At 49.9% G+C, this 20,847-nt stretch overlaps 1 protein-coding gene across 1 annotated transcript; it reads left to right on the top strand.

The window, feature by feature from the left end:
* Nucleotides 1–7,014: 7,014 nt before the first annotated feature.
* On the top strand, nucleotides 7,015–9,475 carry LOC125552126 (THO complex subunit 4A-like). Its single transcript, XM_048715605.1, has 5 exons — nucleotides 7,015–7,372; nucleotides 7,491–7,634; nucleotides 8,173–8,241; nucleotides 8,320–8,498; nucleotides 8,966–9,475. The coding sequence occupies exons 1-5, from the start codon at nucleotides 7,157–7,159 to the stop codon at nucleotides 9,168–9,170; spliced, it is 813 nt and encodes a 270-aa protein (XP_048571562.1). The 5' UTR covers nucleotides 7,015–7,156; the 3' UTR covers nucleotides 9,171–9,475.
* The last annotated feature ends 11,372 nt before the right edge of the window (nucleotides 9,476–20,847 follow it).

Raw genomic sequence — 20,847 nt, 5'->3', positions numbered from 1 at the left:
TCATCCACAGTCACCAAGCAATACTTTCTACCCCCAAGACTATCAAAGGATGGAGGCCCAAAGAGGTCCAAGTGAAAGAGATCCAAAGGCCTCTTTGAGTAAATGATAGTCGTGGGAGGGTGAGCCTTCTCATGTAGCTTTCCTTCGATACAACCACTGTAAGCACGATCTTTAGCAAAACTAACATTCGTTAGTCCACGGACATGGTCCCCCTTGAGAAGACTTTGCAAAGATCTCATATTGACATGGGCTAGACGGCGATGCCAAAGCCATCCCACATCAACTTTAGCCATTAGGCATGTCGCGGTCTTAATGGGTCGCTCCGAAAAGTTAATCACATATAGACTGTTCTCGACATGCCCAACAAAGGCTACTTTAAGAGTCTTGCTCCACAAGAGGGCCATGGTATCGATATCAAAGAAAGTGGCAAAGCCCATGATTGCAAGTTGACGAACGGAAAGTAAATTGTATGCAAGGGACTCAACAAGCATGACCTTCTCGATCGTGAGATCATGAGAGATGACCACCTTGCCAAGTCCCAATACCTTAGAAGATGAGGCGTCACCCCACTCGACATTGGTGGGCATAGATGGAATCTTGTGCACGTCCACCACCAAGTCCTTGCTTCCGGTCATATGATTTGTAGCTCCGCTATCGAGCAACCATGATACCCCACTGGAAGCAAACACCTACAAGAGATCAATGCTTGGTTTTAGGTACCCATTTTGTAATGGGTCCTTTGATGTTAGTAACAAGGGTCTTTGGAACCCAAATAGACCATTCAATGTATTCATGAGGAGAACCAACGAATTTGGCATATACATGCCCATCACTAGCACGACATAACATATAAGAAGGATTAAAGTCGCCGGCTTTGATGAGAGGAGTGGCATTGCCCTTTTTGACAGCGCCACCCTTCACATTGTTCTTCTTCTCCTTGGAAGCACTCTCTCACTCCTTCACAAAGGTTTGCATGAGGGGAGGAGGTCGTTTGGTCTTGTCATTCTTCTTCTTGTTCTTGGACTCGGGCACGTACCCCACCCCTTCCTTGGCCACAACTCCCTTTTGGTTGATCAAGAGGTCGTTGAGGTTCTTCTTGCCTTGTATGCAAGTCGCAAGACCTCTCTCAAGTTGCCCCTTTAGCTTAGCGTTCTCCTCAACAAGATGCACATGCTCACAACACGGGTTAGTAGCATTTGCATTATCAATTAACATCATACGAGGAAAAGTGGCTTTTTCCTTGGTTAGCTTTACTTGAAGTTGATCATGAGACTCTTTGAGGCTAGCATGAGCACCCTTCAAGACCTTGTGAGCCTTGTCATAGATCAAACTCCTCTTTGAGTCTAGCAAGATCAACCTCAAGTTCGGCCTTCTCCGAGTTTAGCACATGAGAAACAATGAGAACATGATCATAATGTTTCTTTAACTTAGCATGGTCAACGTTGTGTGACTCCTCAAGAGCCAAACGAAGACCACGCTCTTCCTCAAGAGCATTGGAAAGATCCAAAATCTCATCGGCATAGTCACGACTATGCCCTTCCATCTTAGTGATGGTATCTTCGTGAGCCTCGATCATGTCATTGGCTTCACCAAGTTGTTCCAAGAGAGCAACAAAGTGCTTCTTGGATTTACCCTTAAGTTTTCCCATAAAGGCCTCAAACTCATTTGCCTCCACATTAGCTCCCTCATATTCATCAATGCTATCCGTCGAAGAAGGATGATTAATCATGGTAGTTTTGATGTTGGGGGTTACCTTGTTGGTGGCTTTAGCCATGAGGTACCTGGCGATGATGCTCTCATTGGGTGAGTCGAAGAGAGACACCCGTGGAGTCGTCGCAATGGCAACTGAGGCCATGGCAGCCAACTCACCATCTTCATTATCGTCATCATCCTCATTGTACTCTTCTTGTACCACCAATGCCTTGGGAGGAGTCTTCTTGGTGAAGTTGCTCTTGTTGTGGAACAGCTTGGCCTTGTCCTTTCGGATGAGATTTCCACCATTATCTTCCCTCTTCTCATACGGGCACTCCGCAACAAAATGACTCACATTGCCACAATTGTAGCAAGTCCTTACACGTTGCTTGCTCTTCGTGCCACTTGAGTTGTTTTTTTTAAAGTTTGGCCTCGAGTTTTTCTTGCTCCAAAATTGCCTTGAAGCGAGTGCCATGTGTTCATGATATGCATACTTTGTATCTTCGGGGTTGCTCTTCTCTTCTTCCTCTTCTTCTTCTTCAACGGAGAGCTTGGCCTTCAATGCAAGGTTGGGCTTCTTTGCCCTTTGAGAATGAAGCACCACATTGTCGGCGGTCTTGTCCAAAATGTTCATGGCCACAAACTCATCCAACACTTCGCTTGAGGTCAAAGTGTGGAACTCCGGTCTTTGACAAATGACGGAGGACATGGCCTTGTGGTAGGGCATCATTGCCTTGAGGAATTTGCGCTTGATCCAATTGTCATCCGTGTCCTTGCTCCCGTGATCTCGGAGTGAGACCGCGAGTTTGGTTACTCTCCGATAAAGCTCATGAGGTTCTTCATCTTCTTTCATTGCAAACTCATCGGCCTCATCTTGCACCACTTCATAGCTGGAGCGTCGAATGCTTGCGCTTCCCCGGTAGAGAGAGACAACACAAAGCCATGCGTCTTTGGCCAAGGCGAAGGGCCGAAGATGAGGTAGGTCTCGGGTGGGATTGCATCTTGAATGATGAAGAGAGCATTCTCATTGAATTGATTATCCGCGGCTTCTCGAGGAGTGAAGTTGCTTGGATCATGCGGATAGAAACCTTCTTCAATGATTCTCCAAAGATTAGTGTTCACATGATTTAAATGACATTTAAAGCGGTAAACCCAAGAATCAAAGTCCTCATTTTTTACAATCTTAGGGGGAGGACCGGCATGATTCAAATGAGTGGAAGGAACCGGTCCACCATAAACAAGTGGTGGTTCCACATGAGCAAAGATACCGGTGCCATTCTTACCACTAGAAGAAGGAGCCTTTTCACTACTAGCTTCCCCCTTATCGGAGGTAGCATCTGTCACCTTGTCGGTGGGATTACCCACTTTCAACGGTGCGGTGGATAGTTTAAGCCCTTCAAGGAATTTGGTAAAAATGCTTTCAACCTCAGGTTTTCAATGTCTCCAAGGCCACATTGAACTCCTCACGGGAGACCGAGGTTTCCCCATCGCCCGTAGACGAGATCGGATTCACACCGGAGTGTTCCTCCACACCGTCTACGGTATCAACCATACTCTTCGGACGGTAAAGTCCTTAATAAAGAGACGAGGCTCTGATACCAATTGAAAGGATCGATATGGTTGACTAGAGGGGGTGAATATGCAACTAACAATTTTTAGCTTTTCTTTAACAATTTAAACTTTGCATCAAAGTAGGTTGTCTAGATATGCAACTAGGTGAGCAACCTATATGATGCAACAAGGATAGGAACACAAGCAAGCAAGAGATATGACACAAATATGCTTGCACAAGTAAAGGCACGAGATAACCAAGAGTGGAGACGGTGGAGACGAGGATGTGTTACCGAAATTCTTTCCCTTTGAGGGGAAGTACGTCTCTGTTGGAGCGGTGTGGAGTCACAATGCTCCCCAAGAAGCCACTAGGGCCACCGTATTCTCCTCACGCCCTCACACAATGCGAGATGCCGTGATTCCACTATTGGTGCCCTTGGAGGCGGCGACCGAACCTTTACAAACAAGGTTGGGGCAATCTCCACAACTCAATTGGAGGCTCCCAACGACACCACGAAGCTTCACCACAATGGACTATGGCTCCGCGGTGACCTCACCCGTTTAGGATGCTCAAACACCCAAGAGTAATAAGATCCGCAAGGGATTAGTGGGGGGAATCAAATTTCTCTTGGTGGAAGTGTGGATCGAGGCCTTCTCAACCACTCCCGAGCAAATCAACAAGTTTGATTGGCTAGGGAGTGAGATCGGGCGAAAATGAAGCTTAGAGCAACAATGGAGCTTAGGGTTGGAAGAGATAAGTCAACGGGGAAGAAGGGGACCCCTTATATAGTGAGGGACAAAGATCCAACCGTTATCCACCTACCAGCCCGCGGCCAGCGGTACTACCGCACCATACAAGCGGTACTACCGTGGGGCCACGCGGTACTTCCGCTTGCTGCCAAGCGGTACTACCACAAGTTCACGCGGTGCAACCGTGCAGGCCCGCGGTACTACCGTTGCAGCAGCAACGGCTAGGGCAGACCTATGGCACAAGTGCTGAGGGCGGTACTTCCGCAGGCATGGTACTACCGCTCCCCCTTGCGGTACTACCACAAGGCAGGAATCCCCTAGCATGGGAAGAGAGAGGATAAGGAAACAACCGTGCCTACTTCCGCTGAAAAATGGAAGAAGCAAAAACCTGACACAGTACTACTGCAGAGGGGCGGTACTACCGCCTGGCAGCTGAGCACGGTACTACCGCGGAATGAAAGCGGTACTCCCGTGGTAGGCGCGGATGTAAAAAATTACGTCCGCCCCTACTACCGTGGGGGAGCGGTACTAGCCTGGTGGGCCACGGTAGTGCAGCTCCAGGGGAGCGGTACTACCGTGGGCACCCGCGGTACTACCGCGCCGCAACACGGTACTACCGCTGGTGCCTACGGTACTACCGCTCACCTGGGAGCAGTACTACCACAGGCCAACACAGCAGCCAGAAACAAGGTGACGAGATAAACAACAAAGGAAGCTCCAAGGTGCAAGGGAAAGGAGGGGACAAGGAAGAAACATGTACGTGATGATTCCACCCAAACCTTTCCGACGCGGACCCCCTCTTAATAGTACAGCTTTCCTACGACTCAAATCCACCAAAAAGAAACATAGAAAAGACGTCGTCTTCAACAGTCTTCGAGGGGCACCCAACCGTCTCGTGCCTAGCGATGAAATGTCTGGGATACTCAAGGCACACGATTAGTCCGCAAACGCGTTGTCATCAATCACCAAAACACCTTAGGGATAAATATGCCCTTACACCAGTGGCCTGCGCGGGGCATCTAAAGCTCCACGCCCAACCGCGCTGGCCCTTCACGGGTCGTGCCTTCCCCGGTGAGGCGACGGGGCGAGTAGTGGCGCCTGTCACCATCGTCCCCTGCTCCTCCCAGAAGACGATCGTTGCTCGTGCCGGCACCGCCGAGTTTGCGATCATGATTCCCGAAGTCGGAGGCAAGGCCATCGACCCAGGCTGGATCTATCCAGTCCGGCTGCGTGCTGTGCAAATTTGCGTCGGTTGCCATGACTCGGAGGACGAGCTTATTTGTGGCGTCATTCACCAATTGTTGACCATGTCCGAGAAGGACACCTGCCGCAAAATGCTAAGGCATTGCGGCTTGGCCTCGAGGAGTCCGAACGCCACGCCAAGGAGAAGGCGGTCATTGCGCACAGAAGCTGTGCGGCTTGCCAAGGAGCAGGCCGCCCTGCTCAGTGTCTGGATGGGCTCCCCTCGTTGTCCTTGCCCTCCAGTGGCACCTCCAGAGGGCCTAGTACCGTCGCACCGGAGATGCCAAAAGGGGAAGGGGCCGACAAGGAAGCGCTCCATGCTTTTTTTGCGGGAATAAAACTTATATTACTCATCAACGATTGATACATTTTGAGGCACATAACTGTGCAACACATGGGGGGCTGCACCTAGCCATATGTCAGTACGAATATGTAATCTACCAAATTTTGCCAAAAAAATGTCTCACCGTATTCTGACTACGATGTACATGAGTAATACATGCTTTCCTCTCTAAGCGCTTCTTTTTAATCTCTTGGACCAAGAAAGCAAATCTCGATCTATCTGGCTTCTCACTTTTCACCACATAAATGGTCTCCAAACAATTAGTTTCAACTTGAAGAGTTAGATTGCTCCATTGCATAGGTAGTTGATTCCTTCCGACAATCCTCAACCTGAAGCGTGAACTTCGATGAACTATCTAGTATGCTTCTAGTCGTAGTTGTCTAGTATGTTTCCCGCAAAAAAAGTAGTTGTCTAGTAGGTCAATCGAACTATCCATCTTTTGTGTATGTCCAATTTGTAATGATGAACCTGCTATGCCCGATGTTGTGCTATGATATCTATCTTCGTCGTTTTATTTACGTTGTATAAGATTGCATGGATGTAGGGGTTTTGGATATGCGAAAGACACATGTGACCAACGAACATAGACAAATGAGGGATGGAAGGCCGTTGTGTGTGGACGCTAGCGCCCATCGATATATATGGGCTCATATTAGTCCAATGCGGTTGTAGATGGTCTAGTGTCATAGGCCCTGTTTGGTTCGGCTGTGGATTTCTAAAAGCAGCTGTGAAAAATCTACTGTGGAAAAATAGCTGTGAAAAATCTGATGTGAAAAAGATGTAGGTCATTTGGCAAACCAGCTGATACAACTTTTTTAGATTTTGACCTGCAACGGAATCAGATTTTGGAAAGCACGCCCTGGGCTGCTTCCACTTTTGGTTTAGATTTTGGCAGCGGATTTCTGGAATCAGATTCTGCTGGGTTCGCCCTTTGGTTCAGATTCTGCTGCGCGGCAGCGGAATCCGTCGATAAAAACTGAACCAAACAAGGCCATAGTGTCATACGAAAGCCACTTTCATGGCCGCCTAAAGCTGTCGAGTTCAACTCGGAGAAGGCACGCCGCACGCGGAAGTCATATCCCCATTTGGATAGTTCTTTTTTTTTGAATTGTAAGTATAGTTCCGGTTAGTTTTCCCCACACAACAAAAAGGTCTTGCTTTTTCTTGAGCAGAACAAACAAGTTCTGCTTTTAAACTGGTTTGGCATAATGATGTGAAAAGAAAAAAACTGGTTTGCCATAATGGAATTTGTAGGAAGGGAGAACGAGCCCAGCAAGGTAGAGTCCGGTCCGACCGCGAAGGCCCGAACCGACCCAGCCAAAACAATCCCCGTCGCGCCCGCGTGGGTCGTGACTCGTGCGCCCCCACCCCACCTCTCACCACCACGCGTTCTCCCTACGCGTCCCCCCTACTATTATATCGCGCCCGCCTCCCGCAAAAATATCTCCCAAATTCCCCGACACACCACGACTTGGCAACCCTAATCAGCTTCCCCAACCAATTCGATTCCCCGTCGCCGAGCTCCCCCTCCCAACCCTAGCGCCAGATCCGCCCGCTCGCCCGCTCGCCCGCGCAGCCATGGCGGAGTCCCTCGACATGTCCCTCGAGGACATCATCAAGAGCAACAAGAAGGGCAACTCCTCGTCCGGCGGGGGTGGCCGCCGCCGCGAGGGTCGCCGCGGATCTGCCGCTGCCGGCAGCGGCGCGGCCGCCGCCGCCGCCGGAGGCGTCGGCCCCAACAGGCGCGCCTTCAAGAGGTCGGGGAACAGGGCGGCGCCCTACCAGCCGCCGAAGGTACGAACGAATCGCACGGGCTATGCTTCGCGCCGTCGGCGGAGGATGGTCTTCCGCTTTCGCCGAGGCGGGGGAGGATGATCTGGTGGTTTTCTCACTCTGGTGTGACGCGATCCAGGCCCCGGAATCGGCGTGGCAGCACGACATGTACTCGGACGCCTCTGCGAGAGGCGGCGGCGGCGGGAGGGTCTCGGCTATCGAGACCGGCACCAAGCTCCTCATCACCAATTTGGACTTCGGCGTCTCAACCGAGGACCTCAAGGTATATACGTCGCCGGATCTACATGTCCAGTTGTTGCTCTCATGTAATTTGGCTGAGTAGTTGGTCTCAAAGAATCTCGTAGTTTGCCTGGATGTTGTATTAGTCGATCTATTTTATAGATCTGGCACAGACTCAGTACCATAACTGTGATTTGGTCGTGCTAGTAGCCTCGCGTTGTTGAATTTTCTTAGCTGTTTTTTTTTTGAGAATTTCTTAGCTTGTTTCTGTGAGTAGGACTTTAGTTCTCAATTATAGTTAATTGTTAATGGTTGTTTGGAAGGGTGTGACCTCTTTACTGGCGTTGTTATGTTTTCAATTGCGCTGCCGTAGTCTCGATTTGATATGTTTAATTGATTTTTTTGCATCTTATTGCATACTTCATAAGTTGACAAAGTTGCTCACATGGAATCTTTTACTTGTTATGGTCTCTCAGTTTGTATAGTTTACTTAAATGTTGTATGCTCTCTATAGAATGCTTTTTGCAGTTTCCTGTTCATACGGCACTGTTCCTGAGTTATTTTTTCTTTGAATGGTTCAGGAGCTTTTCTCCGAGCTGGGTGATGTGAAGCGATGCTTGATTCACTATGACCGAAGTGGGAGGTCTAAGGTACTGATCCAGTCTTATGTTTTTCTTTGTTCCATGTGTGTGTTCTGTGTGATGCCTAATATTACTTATGTTCTGTAGGGAACAGCTGAGGTTATATTTGCAAGGCGTGGTGATGCTGTTGCAGCGCTGAGGAAATACAACAATGTCCAACTTGATGGCAAGCCTATGAAAATAGAGATACTTGGGACTAACACTCCTACTGCTCCAGCCGCACTACCGACCAATAATGGAAGCTATGCTAGGAATGTTGCTAAGAGGTATGTTAGATTTGGCGCATTGCTTATTTGTGGATTCAGTTTATTGCAATTAAAGTATCTGAATTTGCCTGTTTGCTAGAATTGTTCATAAAGTCTTGTGTGATTTTAAATGTTGTGGATGGTGAATTGGTGATAATACAATTGCTATTATATATCTCAGAGGTGTTCCATTATATATCGCCCAATATTTCAGGAGACATTATATAACAGTGGGTGGTCGCCGTGTTGCAATGGGCATCACATTTAGTTTGTTCTTAGTTTGTAGGGGTATTAGCAGAAGTGAATTATGAATTTCATTTTCATGAATTCATCTTTTTCTACATAGTTAGCTGGTTAGGTTATCTAGCATATTAACCATGTTCTACCATTTTCCTGCTTTATTGAATGTTTATAGGTGCACCTTTTGTTGCTTTGTCTGTTAGCAGTAGATTTTCCCATCTTACCGTACACCACTTCATTTGTTACAGTGCACCAAGGGGTGTCTCAGCTAGTTTGCCACAGAACAGACCCCGTGCAAGGGGTGGGAGGGGTCGCCGTGGCGGTGGCGGAGGCAGTGGATCTGGCGGTCGTCGTGGGAAAGAGCGTAGTCAGCCAAGGTCTGCTGAAGAACTTGATGCTGAGTTGGAGAAGTACCATGCACAGGGTACGACGCCGATGCAGACCACCGAATAAATCGACATCTTTGCAGCCTTGATATTTCAACATGAAATTTGAAGGGGCGCCCCTTTGTTCCCGCTTTTTGTGCTACTATATGTTCAAGGGACAACAAAACCTTTTACTTGTCAGGTTCTTGGCTTACTGAATTGTATGGGTTATGTGTCTACATAGAACTAGAGTTGAGTGGATACCGGTGAACACTACTGTTATGAACATTACTTGATTGCCTTTAGTTTCTGCCTTCCTTGAGGAGCGCAAGGACTAAGGACCACCCAAGTTGCTCCGCATGTGAAAGTTATTGAAGATGTATGAGGTGCTCACATTCCTTTGCCGCCAATCTATCATGAGGCTGAAATTCAGATGTGCCATGGTGATCAAGCTAAACCCTTATTTTGGGTGGTCTTTGGGCGTTGTTTCCCCGCTGAACGATCTTTTAAGCTTCAGCCATCTTTAGTAAGAGGTATGTTTCCCTATCTGTTTACATTTCTAAAGTTAGTTGGTATACTTTATTCATGGCTTTAATGATCATTTTCTCTCAAATTGCAGGTGGTTGCTACTCTTATGTTATTATTATGCTAGCATTGCTTTATTCTCTTGCCCATAGCAAAACCACATGCCAGCTGGAGACGTTGTGTGATCTTCCTTCCCCAGGTGCTTAACAAGTTACCTGGTATGGTTATTGTGGCTTTGCTAATTGTGCTTCTTCATAAGCAAGGTGCAAATCTAGCAATATTCTCTTCACGTACCGAGTCACATGCCAGCTGGAGGGGTACTGTTCTTTTAGAAGTTTTGCGTGATCTTCCTTCTTCAGGGGTCAACAAAGTGTCTGATATGAGTATGGTGGATTCGCTAGTTGGGCTTCTTACTGAAGAAGCATTAAGGTGCAAATCTTGCTTTGCGCGATCTGCTAACAGTTAAGGGTTGCCAATTGGTTTGATGGTGCACAGATTTCCCATTCTTTGGACGCCCCTTTGGCGCCCCCTTGCAGCTGCTGACTTCATTTATGATGGTTGGGCCTTTCTGTTTGAAATTCAACTAGGCATCAAAGTACTATTTGGAACCCAACTAATCTGGCTGATCTATTCAACTATATCTTTATTCCTTGCTGGGGATCTGAAGCGTAGGTTCGAATTTTGCTGTTGGGTTGCATGATTGCAGATGAATGATGGCTTGCAGTTGGCCAATCAGCTTAAGAGTTTTCGGTGGCATGATAAACCACCGAAGTACTGAGTTGCTTTTTTTCTGTTGTTTTAGTATTGTTTTGTTGCTGCTGCTATTGTTTGGAACTGCCATATAGATTGTGTTGTGTTGGATTTTATGCTTCTGAGGAAATGGCATTTCGCTGTGCTTCTTTTTTTGCCAGGAAATATTTTTTTTTCAGTGTTTATCTCTGTTATACAATGTGGCTTGCATCTGCGTTTTGCGGTTGAAGAGGTTTTCAGTTAGTGAGAACCTAAACGCTCTATGGATGACAGTCGCCGCCGAACTTTGGACGATTATGCCCCTTTTTGAAACGACAGTAGATTGGTAGCAGCTTTAGTTAGGCTGTCGCAGATTGTAAGTAGCACGACTGCCCAGGTGAAACTACCAATGCAGATAGCTAAATTCACAGTACGGTGAACGTACTTTCGAACCGAGTGCGAGTTGGTTTAGGTCCGAACTTTTTGGTTTCTTTACCCTGTGGGCCGAATGTAACTCTCATCTGGCCTCCCAGAGGCGTTAGCTCACAATGCAGGGAAAGAGATCTTCACCAGGAAGAAATCCTGCGCTGAGATGGGGAAGAAGAGGCGCATCTGGAGCCGGCGTATGCATGCCTTCCCAAGTTCCCATCTCTCTTCGATCTTCAATATCGCCTGCCCTCCCTCCCGAATGCAACTGTTAGGATTTAATTAATCCTATTAATCCCTGCTTTTCCTGATGAGGCGGTTGCCTCGCATCCCTTCAGTTACCCCTTCGGGGCCATCATCAATCTCTACTCCTAATAAACGAGTTCGTAAGTCGGTCGTTCGTTCGTTCTCCAGTCGATCGACTTCCCCACCCCTGTCGATCCCCGCTCCGCCAAGCCCCACATGGGCCCAACCCAACAAGCCTATGACAGAAAGCCCATGTCGTCACATGCACGTCACTCGCCTGCTCCCATCCCTACCACGAACTGGCGGCGCGCTAGGGTTAGCGCCACCACCAGCCACACCCGCCGCTCGGCTCCTCGCCGGACACCCATGTGATCTCGTGCGCAGCTGCCACCTCGTCGCTGTCCTCGGCCCATCTCTAGCACCGTCAACGCACCGCCGGCCGCCTCCCTCGCCAAGTCCCTGCTGCAAGCTCCCTGATGCCTCGCCACGCCGGTCTTCCTCCTCCTCCTTACCCACCTAGCTGACCTCTGCCGCGACGCCTAAACCCGCCTGCTGCGCAGCTCCTCGTTGCCATGGAGGGGTTCAACTCCAATCCCAACGTTCTTCATCTTCAAGGTTCAACTGTTCACGTTTGAAGATTTTCTATTTTGGGTGCGAGTTCATACTAATTGTACAATGATTCACGTAAGTTGGTGCCGATTTAATCTGGAAATTTGGAGCTTGTTTGGTTCAGTGCCTACCGCTGCCCTGCCAATTTTTTGGCGTTGACCGATGGGGTGGGCTGGCGTTTGGATTGCAGCCAAATTTTAGAATCCCGACCAATATTTTGGTCACCTGCTGCAACCTGTAGTGATTCTGGCGACTACGTGGTGGCGAGAACTTGGCGGTGAATTCGATGGCCAAAAAATTGGCATGCCAACGTTTTGGTAGGGCTCTTGTGGGCATCATCCAAACATGCCCTTGGTAATAGAAATCCCCCTCCTTTGCCTCTGTTCGATTTTGCTAGCTATCCTTGTTGTAGATCATAGGGTTGTCATCTTCATATGTCATATGATATATAATTGATGCAAAATGCAGCTGACCCATCGTGTATCTGAAACCATTTATCTGTAGTTGTGTTCTTTTTGGTATATCTGAATATGACTAAAGATGTTTGAAGAAATGGATGGCCAAAACGGTGGTATCTTTGGCCAGATGACTGGACCATCTTCTATGATCCAGAGGAAGCACCTCTTGCACAGACATGTATATTTATTTGTGAATCCGATCCTAACAAGAGTATTTGACCTTTAACATTTTTCTGACAGAAAGTATGAGCACCTAAATTTCTTGGAATTTAATAGCTCCTAAAACAGATGTTTTGTCATAGTGAAGGAACCAGAGGGGAGGATATATAGGTATGCCCCGCCGCGGCGCAACCCTTGATCCGTCTTCGGTCAATATTCTGTATGATCTGATCATACTGAACATGTATCTATTGCATCGCTACAAGCTGAACTCACCATGTACTGATTATATATCTCCCTGGTCACATTAGATGGCTAATAATTTCATGCACACAATAGCAGATATTCAGAGATTTGGAATTGTTTTGTCGTCTTCTTTCTATGAAAGATAAGCATGAATGCAGCGATGGCAAACCTAAACATCGTTGCCAATTTTCTCTTTCACGGAGTAGGATAAATGTCATGGCAGCAGCTGCAAACTGCAAAAACATTATTGTTACGGGGTGCACCATGTTTAACTGCCTCATGTTTGTTCTTCATTATTCCATATCAAAGTGATGTCGTCCAATGGGTATGTTCCTGTCTTATGTAGAAATTGCTTTCCGTGAGGCATGCCCTGAAGATGATACAGTATCATTCCTCTTGGTGCCCGTGCTAATATAACTCTTATTTTGAAAAAAACAATTTCTTTGTATTTGGGAGCAGGATATTAGGTAGAAATCTTTTGGTGAACTGCAGATTTAAGCGTCTCTGGCGAGTTCTTTTCGGTCAGCTCCACCTCCCTTGGCGCTTGACCTAGCAGATGTGTGTGCGTGTGCAGATCACCCATGCCTCCACTACGCCACCTGCTGTTGGATGGCACTGGCCGTCCAAGCGTGTGGAACTGGAAGGACTGTCCATCATGGCGGCACAGCTCATCTCGGAGGAGAAAAGACCAAGGTCCTGCAGGTAACATCCCATCAACTACCTGTCTACTAAATAGAAAGCTTCCATCTTGATGTAATTTTCTGGATGTTAATCCTACTTGCTTGTTTGATAAACCTTGTCATATGCTTCATGTGAGGTTTCTTGTATTGATAGCAGGCAATGAGTTACTATATATGATATCATATTCCAAATACAATGATTGAACTCATCAGTTCAGCAGATCCTACATAAAAGTTTTACTGATTTCTTGTGCAAGATCCTAAAACAGTTTACCATTGGATCCCTAGATTTTCTTATACTGTTGAAGTTTCTTCCTAATAAATATACAATATGTTTGGGGTTTATCTGAGTGCCTAGCATGGTGCAACAGTTATATTTTTCTTCAACGACGGTGAAAGAGCTATAACTTATACTGATCTCTGATTCAAGTTCTTTTTTTCTATGGAGGGCACTGTAACTATCTCATGGTCAGAACATTGATCATGTTAGTAATTTAGTCTATATTATTTAGTTTCAAAAGAAAATTTCTCCTGAGTGAGAAGTTTCCATTTCTCTCATGAGTTAGAAATTTCCGGAGGGTGGCGGTGTTGAAGGGACCCGCTGGCGCTGGCCAAGATCCCGATCGATGGACGTGCCTGGTCGCTGGAGCCAGATCGCGCGTTGGCTTGGGGGCACCCCGGGGTTTTCCACAACAGTGCAGGATGGGGACTGAGTGTCGGGGCATGTCGCGGGTTCCGGTTGGGGGCTTGATCATATAACTGAATTATTATTGCTTGCTTTCTGACACTGTGACATTGAACACTAAAGCTGAATTGACTCTCTTCACAAGATTCACTTTGATACAACCATTTTCTTAATGACAGTCTTCATGTGAAGGTTTCAAGTGCTACATATAGGAGGAGGCAGGAGTGGCTGCAATCTTGCCTACGAAATGACACTTATGGAGCTTCTTTACCTAACATGGCCAAGAAGTCCGCAAAATCCAGTGAGCATAGAGTATAGCCGGTTGGATACATATCTGCAGAGTGCATGTAGTGTGTGTGTCAGATATACAGTGGAAAAACACCACAATGCAAGTGTCAGATCCTGTTCTTGATGCAATTTTGCGACTCTATTCTGGACTGTAAGCAATTGGTTGATGTTAAGCTGAAACTCGGATCAGTCTCGTGGCTCTTCTGTACCTATATGCCTAGATTATTTACTAATGGTATATGAACTATATCTTCCTATATAGGATGATCAATTGCCAGGAATAGAAAGACTATGGTTTTGATTTTTATCATGTTTTTGTGATTAGCTTCCTGGTAGACTGGACTTCCAGTTATCCGCTAGACTAAATAATTTCTAGCTATTTTTTAACTATTGATTAGTACACAGAGATGAATTATGTTGGTCTCAAAATGCAACATATTTCTTGGATGCCTTGACTGTATGCATACTTGTGTTATATGTGATGCGCTCACGATATATGCTAGATGGTATCTTCCTTTTTATAGCTTGATTAGATGCAACTATGGACGTTTAATACAACTAGACATGGTGGCGTGCTCCGCCGCGCCTGGCGAAAGAACTGTAGTTTGTGGGAGACTTCAGGTGGCCTGGTCCTTACAGCATCGTTGGTGGCCTGATTTTCTGTGTGGCTGGTAGCTTGTGTTTTTTTTTTCTGGGAACGGTCAAAATGAGTTGTATGCTGCTAGCTGTGGACGGGAAAATACATGGATGAACTCAAGTACATCTGCACCCACTTCGAAAGACACCTTTTTAAGTTCAAAAAAAAATTCTGAAAATTGTTGCACATGTACAGCTTCACATTCTATGTGTGCGCCAAAAGTTTAGAATGATTTTTTTTTGTGTGCAAAAAAGACAAAAAACTGTCTCATGGAACAATATTTTCAACCATTGAAATTTGTCTTTTTTGTGGAGGTAAAATAAAATGATGTATTTTTACGAAAGTTTGTGTCGCGCACATATTTTTGCATAGATGTAGACGGGAAATTTTGTTTTGGAACTATTTATAACATTTAAAAATGTGTTTAACATGCATTTCTAAGAGATGGGTGCATATACACCTAATAGGCGGTGGTGGATCGACACAAATAGGGGGAGGGGGGATCAGGGCAGAGAGCATGGCGGTTGGCGGGTACTCCCCCTTGGCGGTCCATGGGGAAATATGGCGTGAAGGAGATAGTGTGTCATGGTGAAGATGATATGGACATTGTTTGATTTTAAAGGAGAGGGTTCTAGCGAGCAATGTCCCGCTACGGCGGGAACCGAGCAGGAAGAGGAGGGTCCACTAAAAAAGAGAAGGGTCCATCGTGGGATGGTTATTTTTTTTGTGTTGGGCCAGTGTGTTGAAGATAACATGGCGGACAACCATATTCCTCTCACACATATGGTCTGGATTTGGGGTAGCATGGACTGTCCAAACGGTTGAATTTTGAGAAGCCCGCTAGGCAATCGTTTCACGTCCGAACATGGTCAGGCGTACGAGAGAGAAATGAGTGTCGGACTTGGAGACGACCTTTATCATTTGTTCAATTCATTTATATGCATCGTAGCCCGTAGCAACGCACGGGCACTCTGCTAGTAAGAATAACTATTCACTTTTACTTCTCTGTCCCCGTCTCTCTTGTTTTTTTGATGGTATCTCTCGCCGCTTTATTTAATTATGAAATGAAACTCGAAATCTCATCCGAAACAATGTCCAAAATGCAGTCTGGCAGGGAAGAGAGCCATACTTGAGAAAGTTCATCTTCCATTCCCACCTTAGCTAACCTATCAGCGGCGGCATTTGCACTACGTCGCACCCACTTAACCTCTTTCACAATCGGCCCCAGGGCAGACAGATTCTTCTCCTCATCATTTAGCATCGCAACGACTCGAGCCGAGTCGCTCTCCAGATGAAGTTGCATTGCGCCCAAGCTCGTCGCCAGTTGTACAGCCGACTTGCAAGCGAGCAGCTCCACTCTCCCCGGATCAAACATCGCTCCGAGGAACTGGCAAGAAGCCGCTCTAAACGCGCCTTGATGATCACGCAGCACCACCCCCACGCCTCCTTTTTGCCTACACTTGCACAACGAGCCATCCACATTGGCCTTAGTCCATCCGTCCTCCGGAGTCTCCCAGGCTTGTTGCACCGTTGCTTCCCTTTGCCTCACCTCCTTCTTATGCTCCTCAGCCCATTCATTGAGATAAGTAGCTACCCTGGTTGATAATTCGTGAGGTTCAGTAATCTTGCGTCCATCTCTAGCATCATTTCTCGCTAGCCAAAGGGTATATACTGCCTGCACCATGACCGATCTCTCCAGCTCCTCCGCCTGAGCGAACCATTCCAGCAACCATTTCTCTAGCTTGCTCTGGGAATCAATGCTGCGTGGTGGGATTGCCACCGAGATTCCCAATTCCGAGCTAAGCCGTCTCCAAAAACACAGGGAGTGCGGGCACCCCCAAAATCTGTGGTATCCATCTTCCCGTCCACATGCTATGCAAAACACTCCAGCCTTGATACGCCGGCGCAGCAACTCTGCACCCGTGGCCAGGCCGTTCCTCATCAGTCGCCACATGTGAACTTTTGCCTTGCCTGGCGCTGCCGTGTCCCACATAGACAACCAGCCCCTGTGAGTAAAGGCAGACGAGGAGGCCCCGCTCGTCCGACCCTCGCTGCATTCAGGCTCATCCTCAGGTGATAGGCAGATCGCACTGTGAACTTCCCGTCCTTAGTGTTATTCCATGCACTACCAGAATAACTGGCGATGCCGACGGCCGAACCTATGCCGACGGCCCCCATCGGCATAGATTGGCCTATCCCGAAGGCCCAGCCCAGGCCGTCGGCATAGAAAAGCCGTCAGCGTATATCAATCTATGCCGACGGCCCCCGTCGGCAAAGCTCACCCATCGGCGTCGATAGAAATATGCCGACGGTGGCCGTCAGTATAGAGAAGGCCGTCGGCATAGCTCGTGGCCCGGCTACCCGGACGGAGACGGCCTTTTGACGGCGTCAATCTACGCCGACGGGCTAACGGCGGCCGTCGGCATAGACGCCACGTCATCGATCCGCGTCGCCCGCCACGTCATCGATCCGCATCGCTCGCCTGTCCGTGGGGTGGCAAATCTATGCCGACGGCCTGGCCGTCGGCATAGGTCTGGCCCATGGATGTTGCCACATCACCGATCCGCGCCCTTAGGCACGGCATCGATCCGTGGCCATGTGCGCAGGTATGCCGACGGCCTTGCCGTCGGCATATCTCTATTTTTTTATTTTTATTTTTTTACTTATTTTTATTTACTTTTCCCTGTTTTTTTCACAACATAAATGTGCCTTGTCTAACAAAAAAAAACATACCCAGATGGTATATCGATTGCCCCCCTCACGGACGTTGCTGCCGCCGCGCCGTGCCCCACAGCGACGCCGGAGATGGGGGGCACACCCCGGAGCTACGTGCCGGGTGCCTGCGCTAGCCACCACGCTTTCACAATCGTAGGAGGGCCCAAAGCAACACCTAGCGGCATTGCTACCCCCCAGGTACACCCTCCCGTCTAACCGGGCCCTCATACATGCGGGGCGGTGTGGTGCCATGTCTGAAGAGGCGGGACGAGGGCCCTGGGGGATAGCAATACCACCGGAGCGTCGCACCGGGCCCTCATACATGCGGGGTGGTGTGGTGCCCTGTCCAAATTAGAGGCGGCACGCGTCTCCGGGTTGTGCCCCCGCTCACGGACGGCGCCGCCGCCGGCACCTGAAGGGGGGAAGCGGACGCGTCAGGTCTACACGGAGGGGATCTTACTGTGGGTTTGGCCCGGATGTTGCTCTAAAGTGTTCGTATGGGCTGACCTAACACGACCGGGAGGATAGTTCCACTGGTCAAAACCCGTCCGTGCAAAGTCAAAGGGCTAGATCCCGTGGTCAAACGCTACAGGGTTAGGCGGGACGGGGGCCGTGGGGGGGGGGGGGGGGGGGGGGGGGGGGGGGGGGGGAGGGATAGCAATGCCACCCGAGCGTCGCACCGGGCCCTCATACATGCGGGATGGTGTGCTGGCATGTCCGAAGAGGCGGCACGCGTCTCCGGGGTCTGCCCCCTCACACGGACGGCGCCGCCGCCGGCACCTGAAGGGGGGAAACGGACGCGTCGGGTCTACACGGAGGGGATCTTACTGTGGGTTTGGCCCGGATGTTGCTCTAAAGTGTTCGTATGGGCTGACCTAACACGACCGGGTGGATAGTTCCAGTGGTCAAAACCCGTCCGTGCAAAGTCAAAGGGCTAGATCCCGTGGTCAAACGCTACAGGGTTAGGTGGGACGGGGGCCGTGGGGGGGGGGCGGGGGGGGGGGGGGGGGGGGGGGGGGGGGGGGGGGTAGCAATGCCACCCGAGTGTCGCACCGGGCCCTCATACATGCGGGATCGTGTGCTGGCATGTCCGAAGAGGCGGCACGCGTCTCCGGGGTGTGCCCCCTCACACGGACGGCGCCGCCGCCGGCACCTGAAGGGGGGAAACGGACGCGTCGGGTCTAAACGGAGGGGATCTTACTGTGGGTTTGGCCCGGATGTTGCTCTAAAGTGTTCGTATGGGCTGACCTAACACGACCGGGTGGATAGTTCCAGTGGTCAAAACCCGTCCATGCAAAGTCAAAGGGCTAGATCCCGTGGTCAAACGCTACAGGGTTAGGCGGGACGGGGGCCTTGGGGGGTAGCAATGCCACCCGAGCGTCGCACCGGGCCCTCATACATGCGGGGTGGTGTGCTGGCATGTCCGAAGAGGCGGCACGCGTCTCCGGGGTGTGCCCCCTCACACGGACGGCGCCACCGCCGGCACCTGAAGGGGGGAAACGGACGCGTCGGGTCTACACGGAGGGGATCTTACTGTGGGTTTGGCCCGGATGTTGCTCTAAAGTGTTCGTATGGGCTGACCTAACACGACCGGGTCGATAGTTTCACTGGTCAAAACCCGTCCGTGCAAAGTCAAAGGGCTAGATCCCGTGGTTAAATGCTACAGGGTTAGGCGGGACGGGGGCCCTGGGGGGGGTAGCAATGCCACCCGAGCATCGCATCGGGCCCTCATACATGCGGGGTGGTGTGCTGGCATGCCCGAAGAGGCGGCACGCGTCTTCGGGGTGTGCCCCCTCACACGGACGGCGCCGCCGCCGGCACCTGGAGGGGGGAAACGGACACACGGACGGCGCCGCCGCCGGCACCTGGAGGGGGGAAACGGACCCGTGCTGCCTCTTCGGACATGCCAGCACACCACCCCGCATGTATAAGGGCCCGGTGCGACGCTCGGGTGGCATTGCTACCCCCCAAGGCCCCCGTCCCGCCTAACCCTGTAGCGTTTGACCACGGGATCTAGCCCTTTGACTTTGCACGGACGGGTTTTGACTAGTGGAACTATCCAGCCGGTCGTGTTAGGTCAGCCCATACGAACACTTTAGAGCAACATCCGGGCCAAACCCACAGTAAGATCCCCTCTGTGTAGACCCGACGCGTCCGTTTCCCCCCTTCAGGTGCCGGCGGTGGCGCCGTTCGTGTGAGGGGGCACACCCCGGAGACGCGTGCCGCCTCTTCGGACATGCCAGCACACCACCCCGCATGTATGAGGGCCCGATGCGACGCTCGGGTGGCATTGCTACCCCCCAGGGCCCCCGTCCCGCCTAACCCTGTAGCATTTGACCACGGGATCTAGCCCTTTGACTTTGCACAGACGGGTTTTGACTAGTGGAACTATCCAGCCGGTCGTGTTAGGTCAGCCCATACGAACACTTTAGAGCAACATCCGGGCCAAACCCACAGTAAGATCCCCTCCGTGTAGACCCGACGCGTCCGTTTCCCCCCTCCAGGTGCCGGCGGCGGCGCCGTCCGTGTGAGGGGGCACACTCCGGAGACGCGTGCCGCCTCTTCGGACATGCCAGCACACTATACGGCATGTATGAGGTCCCGGTGCGATGCTCCAGTGGCATTGCTACCCCCTACGGCCCCCGTAGCGCCTAACCTCCCAGGGTCCCGGTGTCACGGTCGTCGCACCGGGTACCGGGTGGAGGAGGAGGCAGGCGAGGAGGAGGAGGAGGAGGTTGGGGAGGGGGAGGCAGGCGAGGAGGAGGGTGGTGGCGGGGATGATGGTGGTGACGGGAAGGGGGTTGACACGAAGGGGTGGCTGCGTGGCAACGCAAAGCTACCAAAGCAGGTTCCTGCTACTGAGGAGCAGAAGTGGCTCATTGAGCCCACGGGAAAAGAGTAAGTGGTTCATTATGTTGCTTGTCACATGCTTATTTCGGTTGTTATTTATTTTTCTTGTCACATGCTAATAGTTCATTCTTTTTCAGCAACTGGATATATTCTAAAGGGGTCCGTATTCCCAACGGCCTCATCACCGTCTTGCTGAAGTTATATTGGCCGGGGTTGTACTGTCCTGATCCAGTCAGGCAGCCGGACCGTCGGGTTTTGGCCACGAGCTGGGACCACTGGGAAGCGGCCCGCCACGCGGACCATGAGACCCATGCCAAGGCCGTGATCACTACTTTCTGGGTGAGTTCTCTTCAGAAGCACAAGTCCATTCTAGTTTCATGAATGATTTAACTCATGGCTTCTCCCATTCTTGTTTCATGCATGATTGTAGAAATTCTATCGAGTTCTTCCGGAGCACAGGGCTAGAGCGGACCAGATTGTGCTGCGCCAATGCAAGAAGAAGGCCCGCCAGA

The sequence above is a fragment of the Triticum urartu genome, chromosome 4 (genome assembly GCF_003073215.2).
Source record: "Triticum urartu cultivar G1812 chromosome 4, Tu2.1, whole genome shotgun sequence".
Lineage (NCBI taxonomy): Eukaryota > Viridiplantae > Streptophyta > Magnoliopsida > Poales > Poaceae > Triticum > Triticum urartu.
The sequence above is the reverse complement of the archived record's forward strand: the minus strand, read 5'-3'. Positions and strand labels throughout refer to the sequence as shown.

What these genes read in the sequence shown, in the direction of transcription:
- LOC125552126 (XM_048715605.1), top strand. Translation starts at nt 7,157, where the DNA reads ATGGCGGAGTCCCTCGACATGTCCCTCGAGGACATCATCAAGAGCAAC. An exon ending in ACCGAAGTGGGAGGTCTAAG is followed by an intron (nt 8,242 to 8,319) that starts GTACTGATCCAG and finishes TATGTTCTGTAG; the next exon opens with GGAACAGCTGAGGTTATATT. An exon ending in GCTAGGAATGTTGCTAAGAG is followed by an intron (nt 8,499 to 8,965) that starts GTATGTTAGATT and finishes CATTTGTTACAG; the next exon opens with TGCACCAAGGGGTGTCTCAG.